The 19,139-nt window shown below is 51.7% G+C and overlaps 1 protein-coding gene across 2 annotated transcripts in view; it reads left to right on the top strand.

The window, feature by feature from the left end:
* The first annotated feature begins 221 nt into the window (after positions 1 to 221).
* Positions 222 to 19,139, top strand: part of ARID1A (AT-rich interaction domain 1A) — a 55,173-nt gene continuing 36,255 nt past the window's right edge. The window contains exon 1 of one of the 2 annotated variants that reach the window (XM_032132136.1): positions 222 to 1,594. In XM_032132136.1, the coding sequence (XP_031988027.1) occupies positions 503 to 1,594 (1,092 nt within the window). In that variant the 5' untranslated portion in view covers positions 222 to 502. The remainder of the gene's footprint in view (positions 1,595 to 19,139) is intronic. The other variant, XM_032132135.1, reaches the window with a different exon arrangement.

A 19,139-nucleotide genomic window follows, 5' to 3' on the forward strand; every position in this document is an offset into this window, starting at 1 on the left:
GGGTTTGGCAGGCGGCCGCGGCGCTGGGTAAAATGGCAGCGCTGAGCCTCGTGTCGGACTGAGCCCGCTCGGCCGAGCAGAGTCGGAGCTCGCCCAGCCCGGCCCCGCCGCCGCTCGGCCCCGCTCCGGGGACGGCGCCCGCCCGCCCGCCGTGTCCCCCCTCCCTCCCTCCCGCCTCTCCCGCACCGGGAGCCCCGTCCCGGGTCCCCCCCCACCCCCCCTTTCCTCCTCCTTCCCCCCCACTCCCTCCTCCTCCCCTTTCTCCGCCGGCTGCAACCGAGGAGGTACAGCGGGGCCAGGCCCCGGGAAGCCCAGCCCAGCGGAGCCCTCCCCGCCTCGCCGAGCAGGCCGGGGGGGAATGAGCCCCCGCTGCCCTGAAGAGCCGCCCGCCGCCGCCTGAGCGGGGAGAGCAGAGCAGCGAGGCCTCACGCCGGCCGGCCAGGCAGGGAGCAGCTCGGGGGGACCGGTCCGGGGGGGTGGCCGGGTGGGGAGGGGGGGGATCATGGCTGCTCAGGTCGCCCCCGCCGCCGCCAGCAGCCTGGGCGCCCCGGCTCCATCCGAGCTGAAGAAAGCGGAGGCGCAGCAGCGGGATTGTCCCCCGGAGGAGGCGGGGGGTGAGGCGGCGGCGGCGGAGCGCGGCGAGAAGCAGGCGGAGAGCGAGGGCCCGTCGGGGAAGGAGCTGCAGGACGGGGCCGAGAGCAACGGAGGGGGCGCAGGGGCCGAGTCCGACCTGAAGAGCTCGAACGGGAACCCGGGCCCCAGGCCCGCCGCCGCCGCCACCCTGAACAATAACCTCCCGGAGCCGCCCGGTGGCGGCGGCGGCGGCAGCGACGGGGTGGGGGCGCCGCAGCCGCCGCCGCCGCAGCAGCAGCAGCCGCCCCCTTCCCACCCGGCCGCCTTGCCCCCGCCAGCCTACGGCTTCGGGCAGCCCTACGGCCGGGGCGCCGCCGCTGCCTTCCACCAACATGGCGGACAACAAAGCCCTGGCATGGCAGCGCTGCAGAGCGGGGGCCTGGAGCAGAACTACCCGGGGCCGGCGGGAGCCCCCGCGGGGCCGCCCCCTCCGCAGAACTCGCACGGCGCCGGGGCCGAGCACGGCTTCCCCAACCACCAGTACAACTCCTACTACGCGGCCGGGCGCAGCGCCGGCTCCTACCCGCCTCCCCCCCAGGCCTACGCCCTGGGCTCCCCCCGGGGCTCCGCGCCGCCGGCCGCCAAGTCCCCCGCGGCCGCCGCCGCCGCCGCCTTCCAACAGCAGCAGCAGCGCTTCGGGGTCATGGGTCCCTCGGCCGCCGGCGGCGCGGGAGGAGGGGGCACCACCCCGCAGCCCACGGCCACCCCCACCCTGAACCAGCTCCTCACCTCCCCCAGCTCCGCCCGCGCCTACCAGGGGTACCCCGGGGGCGACTATAGCGCCGGGCCGCAGGACGGGGCGGCCGCCGCCAAGGGCGCCGCCGACATGGTCTCGCAGTACGGCGGGGGCAGCGGCCAGGGCTGGGCAGCGGCCGGCGGGGCCCCGCCGAGGAGCCACCACGCGCCCATGAGCCCCGGGAGCAGCGGCGGCGGGGGACAGAGCCTCGGCAGGAGCCAGCAGGTACCGGCCGGGCCGCGCGGGGCGGGCGGGCGGGGGGGGGGACGGTCCGGGCACGGGGCCGGGCGGGGGGCGCGGGGCTCGGGGTGGCGGCGGCGGCTCTCCCGCGGGTTCCCCCCGCCGGGCCGGCGCTGCCGGGCGCTGCCATTGTCTGTGCTGCTCGCTCGCTCTAAAATGGCTGCCTCGCCGCCTTCCCTTCCTCCTCCTCCCCGGCCTTTGTGCGGGGCTCCCAGGCCGCCGCCGCCGGGCTCCCCGCCGCCCCGGGGGGCTCTGCCGGGGGGCCGCGGGTCGGGGCGGGCGGCGAGGGCCCGGCCGGGCCGGGCGCGGGGGCCGGGGCGGCGAAGGGCGCGCCCGGGACAAACGCGTGGCCCCGGCAGCGCCGCCGCCTTCCCGCGGCCCCGCGACCCCCGGCGCCCCCCCGGGGGGGTCCCGCGGCGGGGTCCGGCGGAGCGGGCAGGGCTGCGAGGGGCCGGCGGGGCCGCGGGGCCCGCGGGGCGGGCGGAGGGGCCGCGGGCCGGGGCGGGAGCGCTGGCGGGGAGCTGGGCGATGGGAGCAGCGAGTGCGGATCGCTTGGGTTTGGGATTTGAATTATGGAGGTAAAATCCTTCTGTCAAAGCCAGGAGACAGTTGGTCTTAGGTTGACATCCCATCTGTGATCTGATTGGCTCCCCATCCCCTGCTCTTGGCCATTTATAATTGCCTCTGATGTAATGGTACAACCATCCTGATGAGCTCATAAACTTCCACACTCGCCTCCTCCGCCAGCCCCGGGACGGGGCAGCCCCGCGCCCCTCTCCGCATCCCCCCGGCGTGACCTTGAGCCCCGCATCCCTCTGCCCCGTGCCCCGGACCGAACGGGAGGCGAGGGCACTTTGTTTGTACCTTGGGTTTATTTTCCTTGTGATGTTGGGTTCAGCCTGGAATAGAGTCTGTGTTGTCGGAACGGTGGCAGGGCTGCTTCGCACAATGGGCTTGCTGTTTATTTTGGTTATGTGACTTTCCCCTTGGTATAAATGATTTCTTTGATGGGTCTGAGGATGCATTTGTTCCTGCCTGGTTTTGGCCCTTTTCAAAACTGGGGCTGTTTGGGTTCTTTATTAGATGGGAGCATGTGGGGGGTTCTGGGGTGTCTTACAGGCTGAAGAAGGAAAAAAATCCCCAAACAACCAAACAATCAGAACCAAACTTGTGGCCAAAATGCTGAAATTGGTCAGTTACCAAGAACTACCAATTTACAGTCAACAGAACTGTGATACAGGACAGGAGCCTCCAGCTGTGTGTCTTAGGGCACGTTTTGACTTATTTTGAGTGAGAACTGATGTTTCCTTCCCCCCCATAAATACAGGCACTTCCTAAAGACGTTCAGGTGCTGGTTGTGGTCGGGCTCAGCAATGTCACAACTCTTCGCTCTTCTGAGGAGTGAAACTAGGAACAGCAAGCCTAAGGATTGTCTTTATTGTTGTACGTGTAGAATTCCCTCTTTACTGGAATAGGAATGGCCGGGAAACGTGCAGAGAAGAAAGCAGTACAGCATCAGACATTTTAGATACAGGGAGAAGATGTGCTGGTATCTTTATCTGAAAGCCTTGATTAAAACCAGGTTCCCTTCTGTGCTCAGACTTGCATCTCCAAGGCCTGTGGTGTCCTCGTGCAGGACTAAACTTCCCTTTTCATTCTGTGTACCTTGCCCCAACTTCAGGCCGGGGTTGGAGACATTTGATACCACGTAGGGTGACCTGCAGCCTCCAGAGCTTCCCTTCTTGCTCAGGACTTCTGCACTGATCTGAAAACTTCTCAGCTGTTTGTGCCTTGATTACCGAAGGCACCCTCTGCTGCAGCACCTGGAATGGCTGGATTGGCTTTTCTGTCAGGTTGGAATTCTGCTCTCCCAGAGAGCAGATCCGCTCTGCTGGGGCCATCAAACGTCCAGTGGTGACTGCTAGTGAGTGTTGGAGCATCCTGAGGGAAGGTTTCAGCTGCTTGGGAATATGTTCCTGTGTTCCATGGATGCAAGTACAAAGTGCTTACTTTGTATATCCTGAGAAATCTCAATTTAGATAAAATGTGTACTAAAAGATGGAGTCAGGTTGAACTTCTCAGGTGTTTCCCTGCAGTTCACTTCTGTCAGTGCGCTGGTACAAATTTGTAAAAGGAGCTTATTTTGTCTTGGAAAATGAATTTCACTTAATTCCACGAGCTGTTGACACAGTGAATTAAGAATACCTGAGTAAGTAGTCCCATAAACTGGAATTATTAATGAATAGTTGTTCTGAGAATTAGTTGGACTTGAGGAAGGACAAACATTGAATGTAAAAGGTAAACCAGCAACTCCTTCATCCCAAACCCCAAGTGACTTTCCCCCAGTCCTTTTTGTGCCAAGGATTATTGGACTTAAACTGACAATTCCTTTTTTCTGCCGGAAAAAGAAAAGAGCAGACGTATCTAATGAAAAAAGCTTCCACGTGTCATCTGTGCTGCCCACAAGTAAATATTGATTAGTTATAGTACTCCAGCCCTGAATTACAGCCTCCTGTGCTGTGTACTTCTAAATTCCCTGGATTAGGAGAATTTAAAGCTTTGTGTCTTCTCTTTGTCTTGCACAGCGATGAGCAGAGCGGGTACTTCCCACCCAACTCCTGAGAAACTCTGGGAGAGCAGAGCAGAGGGCGACTCACCTGAGAGAAACCTCCCAGGGAACATCTCCTGGTGCAGGCCGGGAGAAGAGGATGTGGGAAGAGCACACTTGGGTATCCTGGGAGTCACGGGACCCGAGTTTGGGGATGAGGAGCAGGATGGTGCCTTTGACCCCTGGTACTCTTCAGGAATTCTGAGTGATGCCGTCATGAGGGTTTCGTCACTTTGCTCATCAGGAAAGGCCACGTAATTTCTGGCGTGAAAGTTGTTTGGGTGGAATGTTCCCTGCAGTGAGAGGAGTGTGTAGTCACACCACAGAGTTACACAGGGGTGGCTCCTGTGTGTAACCCTGATGGACGCTTCACCCGCAGCCGGTCCGAGGGAGGAGGTGCTGAGTGGGAGCCCAGGGAAGACAAGGATGCTCTGTGGTTTTGGGGACTTTGCGTTTTTCCCAGATGATCTTTCTAGCTGGCGAACACAGAGCAGGATCAGGAGATCAGGATGGCTGATTTGTGGTGTGTGGGATGAGAAATCCATGGTTTGCTGTGGGAATGGCTTGTAAGAAGCTAGGCCAGGGATCCTGGATTTCAGTTTTTCCAGCTCTCCCATGGATTTGTTTCCACCTGCTTCCCCTCGGAGCATGGAGCAGCTCTTAGTAATACACCAGTTTTCCCAGGGTCTTGGGATTTAAAGGAAACTGCTTGGGAGAAAGGACTTCCCTGCCTTTAATAGATGGGCATTTCTCAGGCTTTGGCTACAACAAAGTGTCTCCTGTAATGGGAGAACTCTTTGGATCACATTAAACATTGACATCTTGGATAACCTCCCCATAGGTGCCCCGGCATCTCAAGGCCTCTGTTCTAAGTTCAGTGAAAGCAGTTTAAAAATTATATGTTAATTAAAAAAAAAAGCTTTTGGGCCTGTTGCCATACAATAGCTATTTTTTGTTGACTTTGATTCCGACTTTAGTAGCGAGTGAGGCATGAAAAACGTTGTTGGAAATATGGTTTTTAAGCTAAATTGGCACCAAAAGGCACTGTGCTGCCAGTGAGCTGCGATGCCTTGGAATGGGAAATTGGGACCTGGCTCCTCTTGGCTCGTGGTTTTTCCTTGCTTTGGATTGTAATGTCAGGAGCCCTCGAGTTGTGCGTTGTGCACTGGAGCTTTCCAACAAAAAGGAGAGTGGTGCATCTCCTTTCTCTGAATGAGCGATTTTAGGACTTGGCTGTCTTAGAAAAAGCAGGAAAATTGTGCTACTTGGATTTTGTTGGTAAAATCTTGTTAATTCTGGTGTGGACACTGGAGGTTTTGCTGCTTCATCTTTTTTAAACAGTCTGAAGTAAGCCAGGAGTTGCCTGATTCTCTTAAAATCTCTCATTTTCTGCACTACCATCTCCCTGATGCCCAGTTTGGAGGTGTCCAGTGTTTCCAGGCAGGATGTGTGTGGGATACAGGACAGTAAAACTCAATCCTCACTCTCAGCTGGAGCTTTTACTTTTCCCTGCCCTTATCACCACCAGTTTACTGGGAAACCTGGGACAAACCTCTTCAGTGTTGTGGTGACGTGAGGTCAGCAAGGCTTGCCTACAGTTTTCAATGAAGTTTAATTAAATTGCCCTATGAATCCTTATTTGTTTTCTGGGCTAGGGGAGGATTTCTCCCTATGGTGTCTCTCTTGTAGCCATGTTGTTGGTTGCAAGACAGAACTTTGGTTTGTGAAAGGTTTTATGTTTGACTTTCGGGCCTTTTTTGGGGGGCTAGAATACTTAGTAGTTTCCTGAAACGGTCCAGTTTTATTCCTTTTACCTGCTACAACTTCTGTGTCCTGTTTCTGAAAACAGGAAAACTTTCTGTTTTCCCTCAACAAGCAGGCAGAACTTCTTCCCTGCTCTTAAATAATACTAGAAACTGGGGTGGGGGAAGGCAGGACAGTCAGATGCTCTGTTACAAAGCTCTTTGTACAGGCTTGGTGTGTTCATAATGCTTTGGGTCTTTTCTGTTGCCTCATTTGAAGGCTCTGGTCAGTGATTCCTGTGTTACAGACGTATCACACGTTCCATGAGGGCTGTATTAAAAATCCCAGCAGCTTTCCTTCAGAGAGAAAATAATGTCTAAAATTAGGCTTAATAGTGCAGCTGTTGGTTTTATCTGTTACCTCATACACAACTTTTCCACCTCTTTTCTCCCTTACTCTTTTCAAAGGAACGCCACCAACTGGAAGTCCAGCTTTTACCCTCTGCATCTGTGCTCTGGATAATTAAAATATTAGAGGAGAAAATGCCCTTTCCAGTTCTTACACTGTGTATTTAAAATTCTTGGGCTAGTGAGTCTGATTTCTTCTTTGAATTGCGACTCCTGTGTGATGGATTGCTCTGGGGAAAAGCTTGCCAGCAGTGCCATTGCCCAATTCCTGCCAGGAATGCTGGAAACTCTCAAGGAGCAGCAGCAGCAAATGTGGTTTGGGGGGGATGGAAAAGATAAGCTTGTCAATGTTTATCCTCTTGCTTTTTCCCTCTGGAATGGTCTTTAAACCATCAGTAAGGGTGGAAAACAGTATTTCCCCTTTTGTTCTGGTGGGAGAGAAAGGAAGGATACTTTCCTGCTGGGAAAAAAAATGTTTTTGAGAAGTCCTGCAAAAGTTCTTTTTTGTTGTGTGCTGACTGCAAAAAGTTCAGTCTTTAATTTATACACGGGCAGTGGGAAAACTGGACTGGATGTCTGTTAGCCAGAGCCATAAATCTCCAGCTGGAAGTGAGTGACAGGTGGGATGGGAAGAAAAAAGCTGTTTTTTTGGCACATTGGAACAGAACTGCTTGGGCTGTGTTCGGGTCCCTCCTGCCCGCCAGCTCCAGGGTGGCACCAGGGGAGCTGCTGCCTGCTTGGTTCCACTGGAAGGGGAGGGGAGTTCCTCTCCTGGAGATAAACCATGTGTCCTTTTTTGGGGCTCAGGAGAACCACCCTGTGCCCATCATTCGAGTCCAGGAAAATTCCAGTCCCAAACTGAACATCCTCTCTGCCGTCTGGAGATGCTGCTTAGGGCTCTTTAGGGCTGAAGCTCTGTCGGAGCTGGGTTTCAGGCAGCCTTTTGTTTCTCCCTCTTAAGCAGGGGTGGAACGTGGGGTCTGAATTCCCACAGTGACTGTTCCTCAGCAGCTGAGATGCTGCTGTGGGAACTTTGGGAAGAGCTGAGGCGCCAGGGCCGGGAAGGGTGGGGAGTGGAATCTGGATCCTCTGAGGCTCATCCTGTGTGTGACACCAGCTTCCCTCCCTGGCTTCAGCTGAAGGGGTCGAGACCCTTTTAACGGAGCTCTGTGCTTAAAGCAGCGCCCAGGCCTGGAACAGGAGGAGCTGCTTCTCCCAGGACTGAGCTCCTGTACGTATTTTACCAGTTCATGTCCTGATCAGACATGGATTAATCATGGATTGGCACATGGGTGACGGAGGGGTTCCCATTCCTGACTCTTCGTGCACCTGCTCAGCAGTTCAGTCCTGCAGCTTGAGCAGTTCTGGGGGTTTTTGCTCTACATCAAGAAGAGCATTTCCAGGTTTGCCACAGTGTCTTTCTGGAGTATTTCTGAGTTGTAAGTGACAGCTCAGCGAGTATTTACACAACGTGGGCATGAGTTCTCTGTAGTGAACTGTAAAGGATGCTGCATAATGACAGGTAAACTTAATAAAAGTTGCTTTGGAATTTCTCAGCAAATATTTTTTTTGCTCAAGATGTTCAGAGTAAAATGTAGCTGGAGTCTAACTTCTAATCATGTTCTTTTTATTTTTCTGGGAGAAAAAAGGGACAAAAGCGTGTAGGATCAAATAAAGGGATTGGTTAATTCAGTTAATATGGCAAAGAAATATCTTTATGAGAGGGTGAGGGAGTGGAGATAGTGTGTTTGTCTTAATTCCTATGAAATTCCGGTGAAAAATCAGTTTGTGTAAATACCTCCAAAAAAACTGCTGCTCCATTACAGTTGTTGGCATTTCATGTGATAACCAGCATGTCATTATTTCCTTAAGCCAGCTCTGGTAATTGAAACACTCTCAAGGACAAATTCAATTGCTATTAACTTTCTTTCTTTTTCTTTTTTTTTTTTTTTTTTTTGAGTAACTTCCTCTCTCTCCTGGATAATTAACGTTAAGCCTAAATTGGTCCAAGAAGCTCCGGGTTAGACGCAGGCAGTCGTTTTTGGGAGCCCTGATGCAGCTGGTGGAGCAGAGCCTGCTCCTTGTGCTGGTTTTGTGGGTGCTTGGCCATGTGGGGAGCCAGAGGGGACCAAAGGTGATTTTGTTTTGGTGGGATGTGATGGGGATGTCCTGGATGTGGCTGGGAGGAGGCAGCGTTTCAGCGGCTGAGGCCAAAGGTGGCCCTTCCTGCCGCTTACGACTTTCCATCCTGAGAGATTCTGAGACTCTTTTCTCAAAGAGAAATTCTTGAAGTTGGGAGGGCTCTGGAATTTCCCCCCCGTGGAGGATGAATGGGTTAAAGAAGTACTTTCCCCCCCTCCACTCACTTGTGAAATTTCATTCAGGTTTGACTAAGAGAAACCCTGAAAATTACCATTTCCCTTCTGATGTCAGCACGTCCTGGCACCCTGCCTGTGAACAACCAGCAGGAATGTTTGAAAACCTGGGCCCAGGCCACAGCTCCAGCTGCACCTCGGGCCAGCCGGGGGCTCTGGGAGCGAGCAGGGGGTTTGTACCTGCTCACCCAGCTCTGTGGACATGAGGCACAGGAGAGGGGAGGGACCTGCTCTGGAAATGGCCATTCTGGTTTGGGTTTCAGCGTTGAATTTGATCATTTTGGTGAGGAGAACGTGCAGTGTGGGCTGTGCTGCCTGGCAGATCTTGCTGTCGGTTCCTTGCCTGCGTTTTCTGTTTGGTGATGATGTTCTCTGTGTTGAACAGAGATCTGGAGGTGAGTTGGGAAGGTCACCAAGCCCCCGTGTCCTGCTCCAGGGCAGGGTCAGCTACACCTGGGCACAGGCCACACAAACACGGGGGAGCTGCCTCCGTGTCTCAGCGCTCGGCTGCCTGGAGCACTGGACATTAGGGGAAATAGTCCAACTCAAATCATGTTAATTGAATGTCTCTTGTCCTGGTCTCTCCAGGTGTGGAGAGCAGAGGCAAAAGTGCACAGTAACCCGCTCTTAAATGCGTGGCTTTGTGCCTGGCCCCTGTTTCCTTGAGATAAAATCCCTGGTTACGTTGCAAAATGTCTCCCTTTGCTTCCAGGTTGCTGTGGGAATTGTGTTGGAGGGGTTGGACTGTCCTGCTTTGCCACCTGAACTCTGCCAGGGTCTCGGGCTCACTCTGCTCTCTGTGGGATCCTTCCTGGAGGCTTGTTTGGAGCTTTGTACTTCAGAACAGTCTGGTGATGGATTTAAAGTCCAAATGAGTGTAGGACTATGCACCCTGCGCAAGTTTAGGAGGAGAGTCTGGTACTCATTAACTCTGTGTAAATAATTAAACCAGTGCCAGGCTGGAGGTGGTCTCCCCTCAGCCCTTGTGGAAGGCTTTGAACAAAAGTTCTTACCTCCGTGCAGGAGATCCATTGGAACGGTGAAAGTGAATTAGTTAAAACTTGATTTTCTTTTCTCTTTAGATTATCTTTGACTTTGGGGCTTGCATGGCTAATCAAGGAAAAGACTTCCCATTCAAGGCCAGTTTACCGAGTGTGATCATGTGTTCCAGAAACTGCCTTTTTTATGTGCTGTGGCTGCACGTGTTGTCTCGATGTTCTCAGGAGTCCTGCACTCCTGCCCCTCGGACTGCGTGGGTGGGGGGTTTTATTTTTTTATTATAAAAAACCCCAAACTCATTTACTTACTGTTCTGTTGGGCACTTGTGGTGATTGCAGTGCTTTGGACCTCCTGGGAAGGACTCGGGGCAGCTGCTGTGTACGGCCGAGTTGAACATTAGTTATTTTTTTTTAATTATACGTGGATAATTGGACAGTGTTTTGATAGGAGGCATTTAAGTATCAAAGTGTCTCAAAGTCTTTCAGTTATTGTGGCAGACCAGCGAGGCTTGAACAAGGAGTTTTCCATGTTTTGGAAGCCTTTCCCTGGCTCTGCACCCTGCAAGTGGCAGAGAGGCGCTCAAAACTGTAGCTCAGAATCCAGGTTAATGCCCTCACTGCCTGATCAGAACTTCTCTCTGGGCATGGGGTTACACCTAGAACAGTTTTCACAGGATCACAGCTTGGAAGGGGCCTCTGGAGATGTCCCAGTTCAACCCCCTGCCCAGGCAGGGTCGCCCAGAGCAGGTGACACAGGGTGGGTTTGGGATGTCCCCACAGAGGGAGACTCCAGCCCTCCCTGGGCAGCTGTTCCAGGGCTCTGCCCCCCTCATGGAAAGAAGCTCTTCCTCATGTTGGGGTGGAACTCGTGTTTTATTTTATGGCCATTGCTCCTTGTCCTGTCACTGGCACCATCCCCTTGACAGTTTTCTCTGGTTTAAGGAAAAGTTGTCTTGATGGAAATGTGGTTTTCAGCAGCCTGTGGGGAGAATGTGGCTCCCCTAGAACAGGGCACATTGGTGGGGAAGGGACTTTCGGGGAGAGCGAGAGTGTTGGCATAAAACCCACTCTTGCTCAGCTCATGCTCCAGAGAAGCAAGAACCCTGACTGGCTGCTGTCTGCTCTTGGATGTTCAGGAGACACTGACAGACTGATCCTATCCCAAATTATCCTGTCTGCCTGTACTTGAAAGATATTTCTGAACCCCTTCCCTGTCCTTCCTGCTCAGTTCACAGGCCATGATGGCATTGCAAAAAGCTGCTTTCCACGTTAATTGTGATTGATTACCTTGCAATCTGGGACAAGATTTCCTTTGAAAAGCTATATGCTGATTTGGTGTCAGGAATTAAAATCAGATGAAGTGATTAGTGTTGTATGAAACATCCCAGAGCAATCGAGTGCTCCTTGGTTTTCAGCTGTGTTCTGGCCCTTAACCCTTCCCTGCCTTCTCCTTGGAGTGAGGTGCTAAATCTGCTGCCCCACGCTCAGGTGAATAACTCTGCCAGGGTGTTGTACCAGGAGAGCCAGGTGTAATTTGCTGCTGAGCCTCAGAGCATGGATTTACTGGCTTTAGTGATGAATGTGGAGTGTGTTGGAAGTGCACTGTGCCAAGGCCACGGCGCTGCTCCCGCAGAGTGGGGAGAAGGAGTTAAGGTGAGCTTTACGTCTGATCACTCTGTAAATGGCAATAAACTGCTCAGAGTTGTCACTGCTGTCAAGGTGCAGTCATGTCTCATCTTCCTTTCCTCGTATGAGTTGTCTTACAGTTTCTTGTTATACCTGTTCCTGGAACCAGTGAAGACTTTGCAGCGTTGGCTGTTCCTCCTCCCCCCATGGCATTGGCACAGTTGGGAGTTCTTGTATCTTCTCCCCAGCTGCCAGCACACGCTCCTCTTAACTCGCTAAGCAACTCCCCACGTTGTTCGTTCTGCCTGGAAAGAAATCTGGATTTTTCTGGACGGAGATGAAATAAAAGCCCAAGGACAGATATGAGTGTGGGGCAACAGACTCAGGCTTCAGAAATCACTGTGAGCAAGGCCTGGTGGGCTTTTCAGAAAAGGTAATTAGTATTTTTAAGTGACAAGGACCTTGCGTCACTCAGGATGTCTGTAGTGAACCTGAATCACGGCGGCCTTGGCTTGGTGAAGGCTCCAGGAGTGTCTTCCCTGCTGTCTGGAGCTGCCTTGGCTGCAGCTCCGAGTTTCTTGCCCACGTAGACTTTCCATCTCCCCCAGCCCCCTCTTCCCAAGGCAGGCACGACAGCCCTGCTTTGCTGGATGCAAATAGCTCGTCTGGGTGTAAATACTGGAGATTGGTTGTGGCTTTGCTGTAAAGTTGCCGAGCCCGTCCTCAGTAAATGCAGATGGTAACTTGTCATTACTGCAATTTTAAATATTTTTGGTTCCGTGGAACTGAAGGGGAGGCTTGAAGGTTGAATTTTAAGGCTAAAATAAGAGAAGGCTCAATAAAATCCGTAAAAATAGCACCCAAATTTGTCAGCTGCTGTAATGACAAGGGAAATAAAGTAACTTTTCTGTTTCCTATTAGCAAAACAAAGCTTTGCTACCTTGTTTTGTGCTGGATACAAAACACAGCAGGGTCAGGAGGGATGAGAGGGGGTTTGGGATTTACTAGGTTGCTTCCCAACGAGGTGACGCTGGGGCTGGTGCCGGTGCCACGCACAGTGTGCAGTGACAGCTCCTGTACCTGAGGGACTCCTGGAGTAACCAGTGATGCTTATCCTAAGCTCCTGGCTGGGATAGGGCTGTGTCTTGGGGCTCTTAGAGCTGCCTGACCCACGTTACCCCATCCCAAGGCAGGGGTGATGTCCACTGTGGAGCTGTGAGTTTGAGTCCGAGCTGTGGGAGGCGAGGATGTGATGGAGCACAGGGGTTTGTGTTGGCATAACCTGGGATTGCCTTTCCTCCACAGATTCATCCCCAACCTCAGACTTCTTGGATGATTTTGATCTTCCATAATGCACAGTTTTAGATAAATTCAGTCATTCTGCAGGAGCAGGGGAGAGGCTGTGTAATGCTGAGACATGGCTTGGAGCAGCTGCAGGCCCCCACACGCAGCTCCTGTGGAAACCCTGGATGAGAGGGAGCTCTGGGATGAGGCACCTCCGAGAGCTGCAGCTCTCCAAGGACGAGTGTGGCCGTGTCCTCCTCCCTCCTGGTGCTGTGTGTGGTAGGAGAGGTGGGGCTGTGGGGATCTGGGGTCATTCAGAGCCCCGAGCTGATCCCGGGGGCTCCCTGGGAATGCCGATCCCAGCATGGGAAGGGGTCATGGGAGTTTGCCTGTCCAGTTGAGTCTGTTCAGCCACTGTTTATTCTGGTGTAAAATGAGATGAATTTGCAAAGTGATGAGATATTCAAATACAGAGCTTTCAGACAGTGGGTAGAAACCTGTGTTGCTGCATTTTACAGATGAAGATTTACCGGGAACGTGTTCTTAGAAAGGAACCCAGGAGGCTGTGCTGGAGGTGTCTTATCAACTCTGGAGTGTGCACGAGCACCCTCAGATTTCTGTGCAGAAAAGGCTTTTAATGAATTGATAAAACAACCTTTATTCTAGAAAGTAAACTCCAGTGAGCCCTTGCATTGGCTCTTCCTTCAGACGTCCGATTTTGGAAAACATCCCTTGTGTTCAGTAGCAAAAGACATCTGTCCGTGAGATCAGCAGGGCTTGTTTTAAAGGAAGCAGGGGTTACAGGGAATTAGCTGGATGACTGAAGTCTGCCACAGGTTGCATTGTCTGAATGTATTTATGGGGCATCTGGAGCCCTTTCAGGTTTTCAGCGCTGTTTGGAGCAAATATTTTGGGACTCACTGGTGATGTGGAACAGCTGCTCTCGTACTCCTTGGAGTGAGATCACTTAAGCAGTGGTGACACTGAGTGTAATTCTGCTCCTCCATCCTAGCCCTTCCTCCTCCTGCTTTTTTTATGGCTTGCTCTTGGCCCAGTCCCATTCCTGTGGTACAACACGAGCTCAGTTGCTCCTTCCAGTGTGGAACGGGCTGGAACGGGAGTGCCGTAATGAGACATTTGAGCGTCTTTTTGTTGACTTGCCTCCAGTTCATTAGAGCAGAAGCAGGAGGTTGGCTAAACTTAAAGCCTGATTTAATATTCAGGAAGGAAGTTTCTTTCCATCTTAAAAGGAGCAGCACCTCATTACAACGATCACATGTTCCTTGGGATCATCTCCCATGGAGCTCAGGCGCAGTTTTCTTCACATCTTGGTGTTGCTTGGATTTTTGGGAGGAGTCAGCAGTGGCACTTGGGGAATCCTGGGGCGAGCTGGTTGGATAATGTGCTTGTAAAGTGAATTGAAGTCTGAGAGTGAGGGATAGATAGCTAGTTACCTAGTTCTTTGTATAGAAGGAAATTTTAAATGTAAGTAGGAATTATTGGAGAAATTATATAGAAATCATACAGGGATCTCACAGTGTGAATAACAAACTGCGTCATCTGACCTTGACTGCCCAGGAAATGCCTGAAAATTTCACTGGTCATCAGCTATTGTACAGGAATCTTAATCCTTTGTTAATTTTGACTGCATTTAAGTCAGTAAATGGTGTTTGTCAGAATGTCCTGCCATGGTGTAAGTAGTTGAGATGGAGGGAAAGGGAATGAGTCCTCTGGTTGTTGCCTGATTTTCAGGTGGTGGGGGATCCCTTGTGCTGTTTCCACAGGGATGTGCTCTGAGCCTGCAGACAGGAGAGGTGTCCCTGAGGAACCATCGTGGTGCTTGTTGCAGGCTTGGCACCTTCCCACCCTCCAGTTTTTAATAAAATAAAAAATAACACCAACTCTGCTGTACTTGGGCATGAACACTGTGCTGCTGTCGGGTTATTTCCAGTGGGGCTTTGAGGGGTGACTCTCATTTCACTTCCCCACTACATCACCTTCTGCTGATTGACTTCTTTCAGGAATAAGATGTTCCATAATGATACATCCTGTAATCAAAACTCTGGTCAGTTTTAATCAATTAGAAGAATATTAGTAAGAGCTGCGCTTTGGAAAGTCCTCTGAGATGTGTGGACTGGGCTCTTGCTGAGAAACGTTAATGGGTAATTACTGGATTGTGTTTAGCAGGGAGATACAGGTCACAGGATGGCTGCTGGGAGAAACTCACTCGTCTTCCTTCCACTGGTACAACTCAGGATCTGGATTGACAGCAGATCTCCCCAAAGAAAGTGATGTAATAAATGATCAAGGAGGGGATAAACATTGAGCAGGGCAGATTTTAGGCTTGCAGGAGCTTCAGATAGAAGCAGGTGACTGAAGTAATGCAGAAAGAGTCCTGTTCTCCTTCTGTGTTGGTGTCATGAGCTTGTTCCGAGGTTGGGGCGTTAGCAGAGGTTTAGAGGAATAGAAAGTGTCTTGGGTCAAACTCTGACCTACTGGAAAAAATCAGAAGAAAAACCAATCTCTTTCTGGTTGCAGAACTGAAACTGTGGAGCAGAGGTCATTTGTTTTGGCAGCCAGACTTTAATCTGCATCGGCCATTGATAATGAGATGATGATACATCACCTCCTGGTTACGTGTCCAAATCCAAGTTAGATTCTGGGATTTGTGGGGGCGAGGGGAGGAGTTTTATTTTTCTGTAGCTTATGTGAAAATGGATTTGTCCTGCACGTTTCCAAGGAGTGAGCATTTGTAACCGTGTACTGTATTCCAGAAGTGAGGTTTTGGCACTCCAAGCTTATGGGTGTGAGTCAGAGCACCCCCGCCTGCTTCCTGAATGGAGTGGGGTTCCCAAAGTGATGGGGCTGCCCTGGGGGGAAGGCAAGGAGAGTCCCTGGTGGCACCTGAGCAGGGCCAGCATGGGCTCGGTGTTCTGCCCTGATTGTGCTGAGAGACTGAAGGAAGTCGATGGATTTCTCAAGTTTTAAAAGGGAGGGGAAAAGCAAAAAAGGAACTGTGCATTTCTGTGATGATGTTGTCAGAGAAGCAGGCTTGTTGTTTAAACTGTCCTGGTGAGGTGGTGGATATACACCTCATGGAGTGTTTATTACCATGGGGTTTTCAAGGTGTTTCCTTCTGGGGGCATCTTCATGTCCTGCAGGAGGGTCTTTATTTTAACTTCAGCTTCCCCTGAACCTCCTCTGTCCCTCTTTAAAAGCAGACCACCATGGGAAGAGAGACATCGGAGCATGACCCGGGCTATAAAAGGCAGCGAGTTCAGGCTGGGGTGTTGACCTCAGCACAGCCGGTTACACCTTAAATAGATCAGATGAAAGAGTTCCCCACTGGAGGGTGAGCAGTGTTTGCTCCTGAATGAGGGCAGTTGTTGCTTTGTGATCATTCTTCCAGTTGTGCAGGAGTGGGAGTGTGTGGAGTTTTGGGAGACACAGATGCGTGTGAGAGTGCGTGATGTGCAAACGCGAGTGACCAGCTCAGACTGGGTTTGCTGGAGCCTCTCGTGTTGCCCATTGGGTGCTGCTGTGTCCCCAGTCCCCATTAGTTCCGCTTTTGGTGGTGGTGTGGATCAGCCACGGTTGTGGTGTTGTCACAGCAGAGGAGCTGCTGCTCTCAGCTGTGGAATCACTACAGCCTGGCTGGTTTTGGTGGATCCCCAGGGCCTCATGCCAGCTTTGGGCAATGCCTCCCTGTGTTTCACACTTGTTCATGAGCCCTGTGCTTTGTGAGCTGGTACCATCACACCCAACATCACATGGGAAATGGGGTTTGTCGTGCTCAGGGCTTTGGTGCCTTGGTGCTGCAGGCAGCACAACTCTCACAGTGCCCTTGGAACGTGGAAATAGGGCAGGGGTTTGGTTTAGGACAAAGGCTTAAAGGTGGGAGGTTGAATCCCTGGTCCCTCTTCGCAAGACCCATGTGCTTCACTCCAGTGAGATCCCCTGGGGATCCAGGCTGGCGGAGGTGAGCAGTTTGTCCCTGAGCCTGTGGGATGTGTTAACCACCATTGGTACTGCTCAGCATCGTCTCAGCCTGGCCACTTCCACCTCACTGCGGTGGCCCCCGTTCTCCGGCCAAACTGAGGTGGCCGGGGAGCAGCTGCCACCTCCCTCTGGGTTCTCCAGGCTCCTCTTTGTACCAGTGCTCAGCAGCCAGACAATGGTTGGTGCTGCCGGGGTCCTTCCCATCTGTTCCCGGCCCTTTCTGGGATTCCCGGCGCGGGTCCAAGCCCTCGCAGGCGGCGGCTCCATGGCCAGGGATTCCGAGCACAACCTTCCTGGCAGGAGTGGCGTGGCTTTGCTTTTATGCAGATTAGCCATGTGCTTCTCACTTCAAGGCGTTCCACAGGAAAAGACGTTTCCTGTGTTTGGTTCTGGGTGGGCGGCTCCGGCTCGGGGCTGAGCTGGGCTTGGGAGAGGGATTACGGAGTGCGGCCCCCCCGTCCCCTTCCACCTCCAGCGCTACGTCACCACAACACAACCACACGCGCTCATACTGTTGGTGTCATTCATTCAGTGCCAAGATTGCTTTAAAAAATTCCCTTGGCCCCAGTTCAAACAGGAGTACAGCTGGGATGTGTTAGATTTTAGGCAGTCTGCCCTCAATTTGAGATGAGTTATAAATAGCAGTGCCGACTTCCTTAACTACCACTCTCTGAGGTAAAATGCAGGTTAATGACTGTGGGAATCAATTAGGGCTTCTCTCGGTTAAACAGCCAGGAATGCTTTTTATTATTTTTTTATCACAAAAAACGGACAATAAAGCTGGTCAGGAAAAGATTTCAAAGCCAAGGTGAGAGCTTAGGGCTTTTTTCGTATTTTTTCGGCCTTCTTATTTTTGGGGGGTTCGGGGGGGCAGCTGAAGAAACCAGTTGTGGCCAACACCCACGTTTGCCAATAATTGAATGACGCTGATTTGAAACTGGAGAGTTCAGTGAATGACTCTCCTTCCTTTTCTTCCTCTGGCCTAATAAAATACAAATATGTAATAAGGTAATGGGGAAGGTCAGAATTCCATTTTTCTGTACAGCAGTGGAGGGTTTGGCTCTTGCTTCCGAAGTGGGATTTGCCTCTTCCCTTTACTCATTTTCCTGACAGGACCAATAGCAAGTCCCCTCCAATTTAACCAAGCTATTCATTCAAGAGGCCAAATTTCTCTTCCACCGGACAAAATCTGAAAAGAATTGTTCTTGGAATCCTCTTGTCTGCTTAAAGCTTTTTTTGTTTCTTACGGAAAACCCCGGTGTTGTTTGGAAGAAGAGCTGGTTTCACTGCACTGCCTCATTATAGGGGCCTGACACCCTTCACATCACGCAGAGTGATTTGAAGAGCTTTTGAACTCAGCAATTTAAGCTCACTCTGGGCTTGCTGTTACAAACTCTTAGTCTAGAAATATCTTAAATTACCCCAAAAGCTCCGCAGTTTCTCTGGAGCACGGGCTTATGGTCACTCTCTTTACACACCAAACCAAGCAACTTTGTTTTTGGAAGTTTGACTGGTGGCAGGACAATGTTTTGCCGAGTTTTGGTACTTACTGGTGTTACACAACAGCAGAGATAGTGGGATTGGGGGAGAATAGAAGCAATTTCTGTGAATGCAGGGAGGTGTAAGCAGGGGGTCTGGACTTCAGTGATCAAGGAGCAACACTTTCTCTCAATTATGTCTCTCTGTGGCAGGGCCTTTGCTTTTGAAGTGTAATCACAGTAATCTACTCCTGTGGTTTCCTATTGAAAGGATTTCCCATGTATCAGCCCAGAGAAGAATTTCCAGCCTTTTGCAGTCGGGGTTTGGTATTTCCTTATTTATCCTGACATGTTCTTGCTTCCTCCCAGCGTGCCCATCTCGTGTGACACGGGTGTGCAAAGGGGCTGTGCAGCCTCTGCTCCTCCCAACATCCTCACATGAGCCCTTGGATCAATCCCTGCATTTCATCTTTGTTCTTTTCTTGAGGCATGTGGAGTTAAACTCCCTGAAAGGGTTTTGAGGCAGCAGATTCAAGGAAGTTTCCTGATGGTTGACTCTTTGAGCCAGAGGAACAATACCAAGTCCAGAGCAGTTAAAGCCCCATCAGCAACAGAGATGTGTGGGATATTCTGAATTAATGGATATTTTGAAGGAGGAAACAACACATTGCAGCATTTGAGATGTACATGGCAACTCCGGGGAGCACAAATTAGCCTTGCTACGAGTCAGGAGTGTGTGTCTGAAATAGTTCCTTCATTAGGGGTTAACTGGCGTTTACATTTCTCCTGGTGATAGAATTTTATCCATAAGGCTGCAATTCAGATGCTCTTGGTGTTTGTTTTTAGCACCCTCTCTGTGCTAGGGCCTGGTGGAAGGGTGGCAGTTTGAGGCACGCCGTGTCCTCCTACGCTGAGCAGTCAAGGTGACTTGGTCACATCCTGGAAAGATGTTTGGGGTTTGTGTTTTGGGTTTTTCTCTTTTCGCTCTCTCTCTCTCTTTTTTTTTCCTTTT

This window comes from Corvus moneduloides, chromosome 23 (genome assembly GCF_009650955.1).
Source record: "Corvus moneduloides isolate bCorMon1 chromosome 23, bCorMon1.pri, whole genome shotgun sequence".
Classification (NCBI taxonomy): domain Eukaryota; kingdom Metazoa; phylum Chordata; class Aves; order Passeriformes; family Corvidae; genus Corvus; species Corvus moneduloides.